The sequence below is a fragment of the Coffea arabica genome, chromosome 2c (assembly GCF_036785885.1).
Source record: "Coffea arabica cultivar ET-39 chromosome 2c, Coffea Arabica ET-39 HiFi, whole genome shotgun sequence".
Lineage (NCBI taxonomy): Eukaryota > Viridiplantae > Streptophyta > Magnoliopsida > Gentianales > Rubiaceae > Coffea > Coffea arabica.
The window spans coordinates 23,842,018-23,857,368 of NC_092312.1; the positions used below are offsets into that span (position 1 = coordinate 23,842,018).

Sequence of the window (15,351 nt, forward strand, 5' to 3'; positions counted from 1 at the left end):
GCCCAAACCAAAACCCCCAACAAAAGCCCGACTGCACAAGCATTTTCAGGTAGCCATAGCTTCTCCTCTTGTTGATTTAACACGATTTTCATGAAGATTCAAACCCATTGGACATGAGTTCTAAGTTTTCCTTTTAACCAGGCTTGTCAATCCCTAATATCTCTTTGCTGAGTCCGTTGTGTGATTATGCTAGCTGGAAATCGATCTTTTCGGTCATTTGATGTGGTCTTTGTAGTCCTTTGAATTGATGCATTTGATTGAAATAGGGAAATGAAGGAATCATGAGGTTGACCTTGCTATCATGAAGCAAAATCTCTGTTTTTCTTATTATTCTGCCATTTTTTTTAGCTTGAATATGAGTTGCATAATCTTGTGATGGGCTCTGATTCTTGTGTTTAGTTGCTGCAATCTTGAGTCTCATCTTTGCGTTACATAAAAAAAAAAATTTATTTTTTCCTTGTCATGCAAGATTGAGTAATGGTTTTGATGTTTTACTGGATTCAAGTCTTTCTGGGTTTTCTCATGTGTGCAAGATCCGTAGTAGTTGCTGGTTCTACATAGGTTTTGAGGCAGTAGTAGTATATTTGCGATTTGGCCCCAATTTTTGTGTAATTATAATTTGATCCCCAACATTTACATAATTACACTAAAGCCCAAATTGTGATAAATGGATTTATTTCTTCCCTATTAAGTTTTGATTTCTTTTCACATGTTTTATGCATGTTAGAATAAATTAATCTTTGCTCTTTGGAGTATAATTAGGGCTTTGAATAAAATTTGATGGATTTAGATTATTTAATCAAGATAATTTTAGGAATATATGTAAATGAGTTTGATTTAATGGGCTAGTATTTTTATTTGTTTGAGTTTGTATATGGATTTAATGCTCAAGGCTAACGTTTTTTTTTTTTTTAGATTTGATTTAATAAAACAAATGAACTGATTCGTTTTTTTTTTTTTAAATAAAATGATCCCTTTTTTTTTGGCTTGGGCCGAAAGGGTTGTGGCCCAAGAAATAATAGAATTGGCCCAAGGCTTTTTTTGGCTAAATTAGAAACGAAATTTTACAATCAGGCCCCTAAGCTTTCATGTAATTTTAGTGTGGCTCTAACATTTTGGATTTTTTCAATTAGGTCCTTCATTTAATTACATTTTGATCCCTAAACTTTATTTTTCTTTTGATTTTGACCCCTAATCTCTTAAAAATTTTAATTTGACCTCAAAAAACTTTTAAATTTTTACAATTGAGTTCCTAATAGTTTCAATTTCTTAATTATAATTGTTTAATTGTTAGCCATGCTTCATTTAAATGTATTTAATTAGTAAATTTTAGAAATTTTATGTTTATTCATATTTCTTTGAAATAAATAAAGTGAATTTATTATAGGTTTACATTTTCTTTTAAATTATTAATTAAATTAGTGTATTGACTATTTTGTTGGTTTTGGAGTATAAATAGGGCAAATTCTACCTTATTTAACCACTATTTCAAAAGAGATACCTTCTATTATTATTTTAAGTTCTTTTATATGCTCCTCCGTGTTTTTTAATATGCGATTGCATGTTTCGAGAGCCTTTTCTTTTATTTACTCATTTTATTCATTTTAAGTTTTTATTTATTTTCTTTAATTTTTTATGGTTATTTGGGAGATATTGAAATGCCAAATTATAATAGATAAGTGCACAAGAAATGTGTGTAGTTAGATCATGTAATAGATAGATTTTATTTTTGTCAAAAATGTAATTAGTTAGATTAATGTAATATACAGGTTTATTATTTTCTCAATTCCCCTTTTAGATTGTAATTAGGGCTCCAATGTAATAGTTAGATCTTATTTGCTTGCATGCTTGTGTGCTTATATGTTTTTTTTCGCTTTTGTAGGGTTTTTGCATCTAAATATTGTACTTATGTGTTATGTGGTTTACATGCTTTAGGTGTTTATTTACTTTATTCAGGCTTCATTTATACTTTATATCTTTTATTTATTTATGTATAATGAGTGCATGACATCAACACACTAGTCCAACGCTAGTTGTGGCTTTTTCTCCCGATTTTTCACTAATACAACGCTAGCGAGAGTTTATAGAAATGGGCTAGTCTAATGCTAGACCATTTAGACCGTCTTCGTGTTAGATTCATACATTGTGTGACATTTATTCCATCTCATGCTTCTTTTCCTACTTTTAGGTTATTTTCAATTGCATGATATTTTTCCTACTATATTTCCCTTACCCTATATATGTTTGAATTACATCATTTAGAATTGCATCTCATTTTAGAAAATTAGAAATAAGCTAGTTCATTTATTTGATTAGGTTAGAAGAGTGATCCTTCGAATATGGGAAATGGGCAAGTATGACTTTTTTACCTTAATGTGCCATTACCCCTCAATAAAAAGAAAACTTGAGTCATGAATCTTAATCTCCAGTACCCGTCATGTTGCATCCCCTCGTCTAGTTCATACATATTATCTATATATAATAATTTCCTTTTTTGAGTCTCATCTTTTGCATTTTTCGTGATCTTTTCAAAAAATTATTTTTGAGCATCACAATTAATGTGATTGATACCAATTAAATTTTAAAGAGACATTTCGATCCTGTCGATATCCTTTAACTCTAGATTTGCATCCATATTGAAGCATAAAAAATGTAATAAGTTTTATAGGTTAGATTAGAAAAATTTTTGATTAAATCTAGCAACTAAGTTTTGTTAGGTTGAAAGGGTGTTTTAGATCAAATCTTGATATTTCATTTCTTCAAACGTGACTCCCGAACTCTTTTATCTTATTTTCAAAGATCCGAAGTCGTCTAAAAGAGTTTTATTTGTTTTTACTTAAAATATATTTTGGATGATTTGTACACCTAAACTCAATACCAAATAGCGACTCCTATTTTTCTTAAAAAATCCTTTTTAGACTAAATTTTGGGTCCAAACCGTTACACTTTATATGTCCCATTTTAGGCCCTTTTCCTTTATTTTCTAAAATCAAAACTCATTTTCTAACATTCTTTTTTCTTTTTATTTTCAAAAATGGGGCGCGACACTACCTTACTCTTTCTTCCATTTCCTTTTTTGCTAAATTCCTGCCACCCATTTCGCTCTGCCTAATATTCTTCCTTCAATTCAAGACCAAATTCTATCTATCATCCCTTGCCCATATTCATCCCCTTCCTTCCCTTCTTCTTCTTCTTCTTCTTTTTTTATCTCTATTCTCACCTCTTTTTTGCAAATATGACTAGATTCATCCTTTTATCCTTTTAATTCTAAGTGTAATGGGTTTGATTTTTCTGCGTCTATTTATTTTATCGAATGTTGGTTGATTATGGGTGACAAAACTTAGTGATGTCAAAAGTCAAGAATTTGAGGGATGGATGGACTTTAAAAATGGATGGTTGAAAAAAAATAAAGGAGACTACAAAGAAAGGAAGACGAAAGAGCTGTGCTATTGATTGTTAATGAAATGTTAGTTTTTTGTAAATTTTAAGCTTGAGTTTTATCCAATTTAGCACGAAGTGACAGATTTAATTGACTGGTGTAGTAAATGAAGGGTTCGGGCTACTGAACATAAATTAGGTTTGTAGTGTTTTGAGTGCTAGAATTATTGGAATTTATTTTGATTTAAATTGGGGTGTTTTCCTGGCTTTTTGTGGTGGCCTTGCTTGGAAGAAGGCAATCATCATAGTTGAATTTTTTTTCCAAAATTTTTATTTTTGGCAGAAAGAGTTTGTTGGCTTTGGTGTTGAAAGAAAAACAATCAACAAAGCTATTTTTATTTTTCGTTTTTATCTTTTAGACAAAAAGGGTAGTTTAGAATATTCGAAGGAATTGGTAGCCTATTAGGCCTATTTTAAAGCATAAATAGTGAAAGAAAGAAATGTGAGTGTAATATTTAAAACCTAAAGGGAGTTTTCTGAAATTGTTAGAGACCTTAAGTGATAGGATGCATAATTGATATTAAATTTGTGTATATTTTTCCCTTAATTGTAGCCAAATATTGTGTTAATTGATAAATTCTACTTATATTTGGTATTTGGTGATAATTGTGGCGAGGCGGAGCGAAAAGTGATAAAAGGGGTGAAAATTGCTGTCAAGTCTAGAGATGTGGGATTTGCAGGTAAGAATTTTCTAATTCAAGTTGGAGTCCGAGCAAGGCATTGGCCATTAAGAGAACTTTTGCTTTTCCTTTAGATGTTTGATTTAATTAGGAAACAATTAGTATTATCTCTTTAGCGTGTTTCCTTTTTCAATGGGAAGTTTGTTTTATTTTCCGAAGGCAAAAAAATAAGAGGTAGTACTAGTCTGACTATGAATATTTCCAAAAAACAATACTTTGGGGGTACACGAAGATTTTGGGGGTGACTAGTCTCGCATCAAACTCTTCGTTCGTTTTCTTTTCTTTTGCTTTTGCCCTCCTTACTATCGGATGCTAATGCAATTTACTTCAATGAATTCGTGCGGATTTTCCTGAATGATACGGAACTAGTTTTCTCTTTTATAGCCAGGGAATAACAAGGATTTGGTTCATTCGCCTATGTGAGATTTAATTATTTTTATTAATTTTTTTTATTCGTTAGTATTCTTATGTGTTTTGGTTTAATTTCTCATGGTTGTTAATTGTTTGAATATTAAAGGCGCCTGATATTTAATTCAATCTAACGAACTATTACCAATTAAGACAGTAAAATTTGTAATTGTTTAATTATCTTAAATTAGTGGCAACTAATGTGATTGATTTCATGTTAGGGAAACGTATGATCTAATTTAAATAAACCCTGATAGTGTGTTTATTGATTAGAATAGGGCTTTTTTAGTTCTAATGCAATCAAGAGATTAAATTCTATGAACGTACTTAGGATTATATCTTGGTTAGAGAAATAGTTAACAGACATGCCTTAACTATTGAGACGGTAAGAAAAAGTTGGTTGTCATCGAGTATTTGGCAATTATAACCTATTTATTAACGAATAGATGAAATAATTATTGCATTGATGAGCAGTTGTATGAACCACTTTCGGAGTTATATCCTTGGCCAGAGCTTGTTTCTTCTTAATTTGAATTAAATTAGCCTTAATTTAATTATTTTTATTTACGTTGATCATTTATTTTAATTTTAATTTCTCAAAACTCCCAATTCGCTTTTGCTTGGAAAGAGATAAAAATTTTTCCTAATTCCCGTGAAGGCGACCCTATTTACTATTATACTCATTTATATAATTTTATAAGAAAGAATTTATTGTTGAACAAGCTCGACACCGAGGTTTCTGAAATTTACCTCTTGTATCAATTTGAAAACCAAGGAAGCTAATAGTACGACGACAGGTAGCGTAGGGTATCTTAAGTATCTACTAATGTAAGAATTCGAAAGAGAACTCGTAGATAATTTTGTTTAGACGTTCCAGAGGATTGGAATGAGTTTCTTGAATGGAGGTAGAGATGGCAAATTGGCAGGACGGGCGAGGCTTAAATGGAACTGAAAAATACGAGTCTATGCCCAAGCAGCTCCATACAGGTCAGGGGACTAACAGGGGTTAGGTGAGAAAGTGACGGGTCTTTACTAAGTCTCCCATCGGCAGAGTAAAATTTATACGTATAGTTTTCTGTCAGAGAGTGACGGGTCTTTACTAAGTAAGCGAGCTAACTTGCGTTGGCGTCTGTCTTTCTGCAATTTCTTTGGAAGATATAATGAACCTGCAATGAAAAACTTTTATTGATTCATTTATTAGTTTCACCTGCCAATGAGATTTTCTTATCTTCCTTCCGTTCAACATTAATCCACACCTGCCAATGTGATGACTGATGAAGCTATTATCTCCATCCATCCTCAGGTTGATTTCCTTTCCCGTGAAGGTCATTCCGCCTAAAACAAACAAAAAAAAAAAAAAAAAAAGGCATTTGTAATATGCCTCTGCACTTGGGCCACAGCCACCGCAAAGTACATTTGAAAGGTCGTTTTAAGGAGCTGGCCCCATGAAAGATACATTTTCTGCTAATCCAACTAACATCCACCTTGGACCCCTCTCGATGGTACCGCTCTTATCTGCCTTCTCCAGTTGAACTTGTATCAGAGTTGCGCATGTTGCCTTGTACATACATGATACATGACGTCGTCTATGTATATTTTGCTAATGCCGATAGCCAAAAATTGAATGCATGGAGTGTTGGACATTGCTACTTGATAAACTTCGCGGGATCATTTTGGGAGACTACAACATATGCATAAACCTACTCAACTTCGAAAGACTTGTCCACACCAACCAATTTTTTTTGGGTGTTGGGGGGGGGGGGGGGGGGGCATTTTAAGATATTTCGCAGTTTAAAGGTGGTACTGACACTCCCTTTTAACCCTTTTTTTTTTTAGTAATTGTTTTAAGAAACTGAAAGTGGGAAAGAGGATTTGAACTAAAATCTCTTAGTTATGAGATTTCAACCTTAATTTTTTTTACCAGAATACCTTTCAACTTTTTTGATTATATAAGAACACGAAATTATATTTATGCTTTCATTATAATTATGATCACCGCTTCTTCTTCTCTTAAGTTGTAATTGCAAATTAGCAATGAAATGGGCTTTTTTTTTTGTATTTTTCAATTACATAAAAGAACAATCAAAGCACCATTAGCAAATATTTGAGTTGGACTTTTGACACTCAAATGTATTTATGCATGCTTTTTTTTTTTCCCGACACGATAGATTATATCCTATACTTTTTCCTATTCTATATATATTAAGGGGAGAGGGATTTAAAAAGGTCAAAGAAAAATCCGATGAACCACTATCGATTTAAAAAGGTCAAAGAAAAACCCGATGAACCACTATCGGTTCAGACGGGTGCGCATCCACTAGCGAAATTTTCAGAATAGTCTAGCTATTAGAATGCAAGTCAAGAATTTTGATATCTTAATTTACACTCGAATAGAGTTTTAAAACTCTTTTGGCTCCAACTACTCTAAGAGTAGAGTCGTTGGTTGTATTTATGCATGCTCAGATACAAAAGATTTGAGCCTGACAATGAAGTAAGAGGAATGCTTTCCATTGTTTCTTCGGAAATTAATGTGGTACCTGTTGCCATAAATCGTTGTGCTCTAGAATAGAAGTTTTTCTATTTAGATGCCTGTATTCTTTATTCGAAATGATGGTGATATGTCTAGGCGGTGTTGTCAATGACATTGTGAATTGAAGCCGCACAATAAATTGATGTACGAAAGTATGAAGAAGAAGCAACAGTTTTTGATAACTCATAGACATAGACAGGAGATTATTTGTCCAAATATATTTACTTATATCTCCATTATAATTTTCAATATATCTTTTTATCTTTTTAATTATCTTTTTATTTTACATACATCACATCACAAAAAATACTATAATAAAAATATCTCAAATAATTTACAATCCAAACACACTTTCTGTAAAAAAGAATTTTTTTTGGGGGTATATTCAGCATTCTTTCTCTTACTGATTATTAGGTTTGCACATTAACCTGTTTTAATAGTTACTATAATGTTTTTTCTTCTGTTTTTCTGTCACAGCGAAGAGAGAGAAAATTGCTGATCAAGCTGCGGCACCTACTTCTAAAATCTAGAAGTCTGGTCCGGTGGTGGTTCTGTCCCCCCGTAAGTCCAGTTGGGTCTCCCTATAATTAGATTAGGATGGAATAAATATAAGAGTAGGGATGACGATTGACAAAAAAAAAAAAAAAAGAAAAAGCTGCGGCACCTATTCCTGAAATCTACAGTCTAATATTGAACATTTGAATTTTTGATAGGTGGAGAATAAAGTCGAAGGCTCCTGTACCAAAAAATAGAAATAAAAATCAAAACTCAGTACTTGTCTGGTGATGCACTTTTACCCTATGCTCCACGAAAGTTGGATACTTTTCCTTGAAGGAAAATTTAAAAAGAAAACATAGAGAGATATATAATTTACTGCTTTTTGGGGTCTAATATCAATAGTATAGTTTGGACTTTGCAGGAAGCATACAGCCAAAAAAAAGCTACCCAAGTAGGATAGTACTTTTAAAAAAAAAATTTTTTTTTGAGAAACTTCAAATCTAGGATAAAGAAGAGAATTTGAAAGTCGAACCAGATATTTCATTATTTAACTAATGTTCTTATTAATTAATTTGAGTTTTGATAACGGAGTTAGTACGTTAAATACTCGAAAATCTCATCGATGTTTTGGACCTACATTAAGCAGCCCAAATCTTGGCACAGTCGAGGATCCTTTGAATATAATTTTTCAGTCTAAAAAATTGGATCATGGTGCAGAAGCAACCGGATGAAGTAATTAAGACGGGGATGTGATACAATTTCTTTTCGTCATTTTGCCCCTAAATATTCAATTGCAACGATCTCTTCCCCTGTGAGACTTAAATTTTCTCAATCAAGTACTATCAATAGGTAAGTACAAATTCCTCTTTTAATTGTTCACATGTCATGCGCACGCGGCTGGCAAGAAGAGAAAACAACCTCTAAACATTTTAAGCCTGTTTCCATTAATGACTTTTATCTACACAACTATCATATACATAAGAAGCCAAGAGCTAGTATTCGAAAATTTCGTGTTGAATGACACTCGCTTAGAGCCTTAATTATTTGGCAAGGTAGACTGTATTTTACACATTCACTGAAATTAGTTGACACCAAAATAAGCTAACAAAAGGAATTGAAGGGAATTTGTATGTAGGAATAGCAACGGAGCAGGGTTGGGGCGCCGGGACCCCTCTACCGTACCTGCCTTGCTACCGACTAATTCCCCCGCCCACTTCCTCTGCATACGGGACTAATAAAAATTTGTCATATAATTTTTTATAGTTAAATTTTAACAAATAATCAAGCATTAAAAAATCAATATATCATCAAATTATTATTCATTGTAATTTTACAATTGAATTCCATAAAAACAATCAAACAAAAACTATTTGAATATAATCCAATACGATGAAATAAATATAATTAAAGTAGTCAAATTTTTACTTTTGACACAAACACAATCACTAATGCATTATTGTATTTTTTTTTTTAAGGAGAAAAGTGTTATTGTGTTAAGTATAATTACAAATTTAATATAAATGTATTAGTAAATTTAATATAATTAATTAATGATTTCTATTAGTAGACATGTATAATTATTAATATAATTAATAATATTAATTATGTTATATATACTAATATACATTATATAATACTGATTGGTGGCACCTGCCCCATCCCTCATCCCGCCACCCGTTAAAATAAATAAATAAATAAATAAATATAATATTTAATTTAATTAATTACAAACTTATAATGACATATCCTGCATAGCATAAATTCCTTGCAGTGAAGTGAAGTTGAGTACAACCCGAATATCAAGTCTCATCACAACTTAATCAACGAAGCAGAATAGTAACCAGAAATAGAACAATAGCCCAACATAAATTTTATAAAGATGATCATATGACTGATTCGAAAGACAGTGCTAGTTCATTTGGAGTCGGATTATGCCTTGGACGTCACCGCCAGTGGACGAAAACCATGGTGAATACTGGCTTGCCAGACCTTCTCGATGTTGAATATCATGTTTCCACACTCGTTCACATTCCAATTCTCCAAAACATGCAATATTCCAGCTACACGAGAAGCGCTCATCACCCTCCTGGGCAACCAATTCTGACACAAAACAAAACCAAGAAATGGTGGAATCTTTTTATTATCAGTTGTATTTCGGTCAGAATGATGCAGAACATTTGTATTTTGGACAAAGAAATGGGCTTTCATGTAGTTATGAGCAAATACTGCGCACGACTAACCTCACAAGAGTCCAAATTCTCAAGATGCTTGGGAGCCAACATTGATGGTGTATGGTGGTAGAAACAGTCTTTGCGCATTTTCTTTGGAGGATAACGTGAAAAGGGAATAAAAGTAGTGCCTTTTGATGCCTTCATTTGGTCTTCTTCAGTCAATCCATCTCCCACTATCCAAACCTGAAAAAACAAGAAGCATATATGTTCAATTTCTGCTCCATTTTATGAACAAATATAACAGTGTTTTTCACCTATATTCTGGTGCATTAATTTGTAAAAGTTTTACGTATACAATTTGAATGCAAGATGGGAAACGGTAGAGAACCAGCTGAATCATTTTATGGCTGGGCAATCCCAACCTTAACAGGGTGTTTCATGCTCCTGTTTTCTCGTTTCATTCATTTCTATGATGAATACTTTTTGGGTTGGCGCGAAGCTAATATGGCCAGGACATGAAAGAGATTGATGCTTACTTTTGTAGCACAATGTTTTGACTGGACCAGATTACTTCTAGCCTCTGGATTAAGCCTTGCTTTAAGCTTCTTGTACTCGTGCTCGCGGATGGCGACTACCTGAAATTGTTGCAATTGATCATGGATTTAAGATTCGAATATGGAAAATTCAGTGTACACAGACCCCTTGGAGTAATTCCAGTTTCGAGCTAAAACACTTAAGCTGGAGTTCAAAACATTTGGTTCAGAGCAGGATGAGTAAAGATATTATGGATATCGATGCATTCTCGTTTTCAATAATACCTTAGTTCCTGCTTGGCATAATGCAAGGGCAATTGAATAAGCAACCTTGGATAGATTTCCTCCGAGGACAATTCCTGCTGCTCCTTTCGGAATGCTGTTTAGTACAATTGCAACTGCTAAACTACTTCCATCTACCAACTTCACTTTCAGAAGGGGGTGCCTTCTTATGTAAAGCTCTCCATTTCCATTCAGATCCTCCGCCTGGAACAGAGCAGAATCCGTTTACCTCAAAATAAAATTAATGGCCGTGAAGAAAATGTAGCACTCAAATAGTAGAGCATATAAAAAATCGAAAACCGTGCCTGATTCTGTAGCCCAAGACTCAACACCTTAACCCCTTTATTCTCTGCTTCTGATATGGCTTCTTCGATAAGACCATTGATAGACTCTCTTTGCCATTGCGCAAAGTACTGCAGATTAAGTCGAAGTTAAATGCAAGAACCAACTACTTTAACATACAAGCAAACCTTTAGATAGAAGATGTCTTACTTGAATGCTAAATTTTGGTACAGTCCAGGTCTGCAATTTCAGATTTTTGAAGACATTCCTTTCAACAAGAATTGTTCGACCATGAATCCAAGTGAGCATGACGGACCAAAGTGTCAGTGGCCACATGAAATAGAAGTACCATTTGAAATCATGGGGTTGAGAGGCCAGGGATGCAAAGCCTAGCCTTAGATGATAGATGGATTCTGGTGTTGTTAAATGTGTTAAATGAACCACATCTGGAGAGTCCTCCTGTCTACTGAGTGAGCTCTCATATAAACTCTCTGTAGACTTGTCCATTGTATCATAGATGTAATCATATAGTGGCATGAAAAGTGAATAGTTGGTTCTAAATTGGGTATGGTGCAAGGAATGGAACCTGAAGCATCAAAGGAAATGTTAGTTGAATCCATCTAACACTTAATTCATCAAAATAGTATGAAATCACATAGCCCGTAGCAGTTAGCTCAAGCTAAAGCTTATTCACATAAGTAAAAGCTTCCCCAAACACAGTGATAAAATATTTCAACTTCAGTGGAGCATGATCTCAATTACTAGACGTTTATATTTTTTGCACAACCAAAGTCGTAAAGGTATCAATGGCAAGAAAGATGCAAATATCATGTTTAAAGTATAAGTTTACCACCTAAACCGTTCCCTTTCTCTCTTTCACACACACACACACATAGACACAGACATATAAATATATATATATCTCTTTCTCTCTTCAGTTTTTCTGATGATGGTAGGAAAAAACAAAGTCCCATATTTGTTACCTACAAATTTGGCAGAATTGTAAATGTAAATTAAAAAGAGATCCAAGTGATGGACATGTTTCAGTGGCGAACAAAGGAAGCAATCTTTTGCTCTAGAGACAACTTCATAATGAATGGCGAGTTCTATCTTTTGCCAAGGAAATCGTGGTCCTTGCAGTCCAACACTAATGAACCATAAAGAAGATTACTGGTCTTTTGCTTGATGGTAGATGAACAATTAATTTGCCGCTTTATTCCCTGTTCTCTAACTTCAAAATATGGTTAGAGCATCACGGATGAAATTGAAAGCCCTCCACATGTGATCCACTGCACTTTAGGAATGTGGAGTATGAAAAAAAACCTACCGAGAAATGCTATGTAAAATTTTTCGACTACGAGCAGAGCCAGTGAAGACTTACGAGGGAGTGTACATGAGATACTTGAGAGGGGGAAAGATGGAGAAGAGCCAGTTTGGAATGAGCTCAAAATTGCAGTGCCCCATGTTGTTCATGAAATCAATATAACTGATGTATCCAATAAATGAAACAATACAGGCTGTCCCGGAGAAAAATGTTGTGGCCATTGGGATTGCGAAGAGCAAGAAATAGGCCACATGTTCTCCAAATGGATGAATTACAGCTGCAACACCATCATATTGTTAATTATCATTAAATTGTGACTAACAATAATTGCAAGTATATGTAAACCTTTTTTTTTTGGGGTGGTGCTACTGAAATAGAAATCTTCATTTGTAACCTATTGACTAGCTAAGAGAGTCTTTCTCACTGTTACAATCAGGGCTCGAATCCTGACAATTAGGGTAGAAAAGGTACGGGAAGAAGTGGGATTTTTTTTTTTTTTTTTTTAAAGAAGGTGAGGAGGGATGGTAGGACTACAAAAAAAAAAAAAAACTTGTGCTAAGAATAAGTAATCTCTTACATGTAATAGGCTCAGTGACTATTGAAGCATGGTGGTGTGAATGGTAACGAGAATAGAGGAAGTGGTGGTGCAATGCTCTATGCAGCCAGTAATAGAGGAACTCCACGGGACCAACATGTAACAGAATTGTGATGATCACCCCGTCTGTCCTCCAAATGGGCATGTCTGCAGTATTCTTTAGCGTGGCCACCATATAGAATACTATCCCATTAAAGATAATATTGTCGTCCCTGCATTTTTGCGTCCAAACAAACATCAATAGAGTGACCATCCATGTTGGAACTCTTCTTATTTCATTGTTAGAAAATTTTACGTATAAAGTTAAATTTTAATACATCCTAATGTCAAAAAAAAAAAAAAAAGGAAAATTCTACACAAATTAAACTAGATCTTAGCTGTTTGGATCCTTCGGTTTTTCAAAAACTAGTTTTTTAAATACTATAAAAAAAATACTCTAAAAGGTACTCTAAAAAGTAGTTTAATTTTTTTTAATATTTAAAAAATATCCCAAAACATGTTTTAAAAACTCTACTACTCTTAAATATTTTCTAAAAATATACTATAAAAACTCCACTGCAGTAAAATTTTTCAAAAACACCCCAAAAAATAGTTAATCCAAACATTTGTAAATTTAGAATCTACACGGTTAGTTTGGAACGTGAGTATGTGCACTTTTTAAAACTCGTGATCAGCTATGGATGAGATTGCACCACCACCACCACAAGTGCTGCAGAATTGAAAGAAGTTAGCTATCGCACCAGTTTCTTTCCCTGTCAATCTGCTCAAATTCAATGCTCTTATCAACAATCCGGTTGGTGCCCTTGGCTGTTCGATGGCGAGAGAACGAAATCCAGATCTGATTATGGAGCATCCTTAACAGCAGAAATGGAAGAACGAGAAACATCGGAAGGTTTCTGTCACTTGCATCCTTTACCATGTAGGGATAGGTGTGGTGGATCACCCAAGGAGCCAAAACAACGTACTTGATTCGCCAATTAATCAGCATAAAATTAAGAAAAGAAAAAAAACAGATATACGGTTAATATACTGAAATATACAAACAAACAAGTATTTACATCTCATAAAGTGCAAATCTAACATTCATGTGATGCACATGAAAATATCAGGTAGTATAAGTCTATATATGCAAATATTTGGCGAGAAAAGGGCTGAAAGTTAGGGACAATAATATCGCTATACTTTTGCATCCATATTCATTAAATGCTCATCCGTATTCTTTCTTATACTGATAGGGATGGGACTCGATGCGAGCAGAAACTTCATTTATATATAATAAAAAATTGGTGAAAGGGAAGGGTTGACAGCTGACAAGCCAAAGGCTTTGTGGCTCTTATACTCACACTTCATCTGTACTTTTTCCAAGTGGTGCCATGCTTGGAAAGGAACCATACAGACTATGGTTAAGAAACAGAAGAGACTCTAATTGACATTACACTAGGCTGAAGGGCAATAATGTCGCACAAGATTTTCTTTATGAATTGCCCGATCATTGCCCTTGGACAGACACTAGTCCTTGCTGCCAGCTCTCAAAGGCGCATTTTGTCACAATAGTCGTATGTAATTAAGTTCCAGCAAGCTGTCAAAATTCGGTTCACTATTGGTCCCTTAAGCTTGCTGCAAAAACATCTGGGATTGGCATCAGAAGACAAAATTGGAAGAAGAAGAAGAAGAAGGAAAGGAAATCGATGTAGTAGAATCTCACAACATAGAATTTTTTTTTTTTTTTTTTTTTTGGTTTTCTTTTCTCTGCATAAAAGAAATTTTTCCATTGATCAGAATGAGGATGAATCGTTACAAAGAGGATTACTGTCCATTACTACACCTATACAACTCTATACATATACAAAAAGTTAACAGAACATAGCAGACTTAAAACAAAAATGGACATATCTAAAGCCAACTGCCAATTCATCATCGTTTTCTTTACGCCTTGCTTCGCTACATTCTGATACAGAGACCAAAGTATGATTGTTCCCAAAGGCTAGGCTCTAATTGCAGTTTTTTAAAAAGCTAAAAGTTGGGTTCAGAAGCACCTACTAGTCAGATAAATTTTTCTTCAACTTAAAGAATAAGCAAAAAAGCATTAAAAAAACGTATCAAAACAGTTTCTTGCTTTAAAAAAAAATGCAATGGTGAGCTATAACTTTAAACTGTCTAGAACAAGCATTGTATATTCACCAAAACAGCGAGGAAAATGAGCAAAAAACAAGTACCTTGAAGTTGCCTAGAGGAGTCCATGGCCAGTCGTACAGTATCCCTGGTTTAGAAGCCATAGTAGACCTTTCTTCTAGAGTTCTCTCAGGTTTTCTCGACCGTGTATTGTATCTTTAGAATGTCTACTTTGATGTCGCAATATATAGAAAAACATGCATGAATGCAATCACTCGATTTTACTTTTCACCAAACTCCTAACTACACCTACACGTAGCACTTCACAGCAATGCTATTCATTTACTGAGGGATCCGTTTTTGCAGCCTTTTTTTAGTTTATTTTGCATTTACTCTCAGTACTGTTACTGTACTCTCCACTTAGAGCAAAGTAAATTTGTTACATACTCTTCCATTGATGGTTCGTTTCTTTACCAACATAAGTTGGCTCTATTAATA

At 33.9% G+C, this 15,351-nt stretch overlaps 1 protein-coding gene across 2 annotated transcripts; it reads right to left on the minus strand.

Annotated features, from left to right (window-relative positions):
• Positions 1–9,286: 9,286 nt before the first annotated feature.
• On the minus strand, positions 9,287–15,094 carry LOC113726930 (very-long-chain aldehyde decarbonylase CER1-like). Of its 2 annotated transcripts, none has more exons than XM_027250851.2 (10): positions 14,958–15,094; positions 13,482–13,705; positions 12,724–12,953; positions 12,204–12,423; positions 11,033–11,408; positions 10,846–10,953; positions 10,544–10,744; positions 10,262–10,360; positions 9,795–9,968; positions 9,287–9,654 (listed from the first exon to the last, which is right to left on the minus strand). In XM_027250851.2, exons 1-10 carry the CDS (start codon positions 15,015–15,017, stop codon positions 9,484–9,486), a joined length of 1,863 nt encoding a protein of 620 aa, XP_027106652.1. In that variant the 5' UTR covers positions 15,018–15,094; the 3' UTR covers positions 9,287–9,483. The 2 variants fall into 2 exon arrangements, with proteins under 2 accessions (XP_027106652.1, XP_071931510.1); XM_072075409.1 differs by lacking the exon at positions 14,958–15,094 and adding an exon at positions 14,085–14,343.
• Positions 15,095–15,351: the final 257 nt, after the last annotated feature.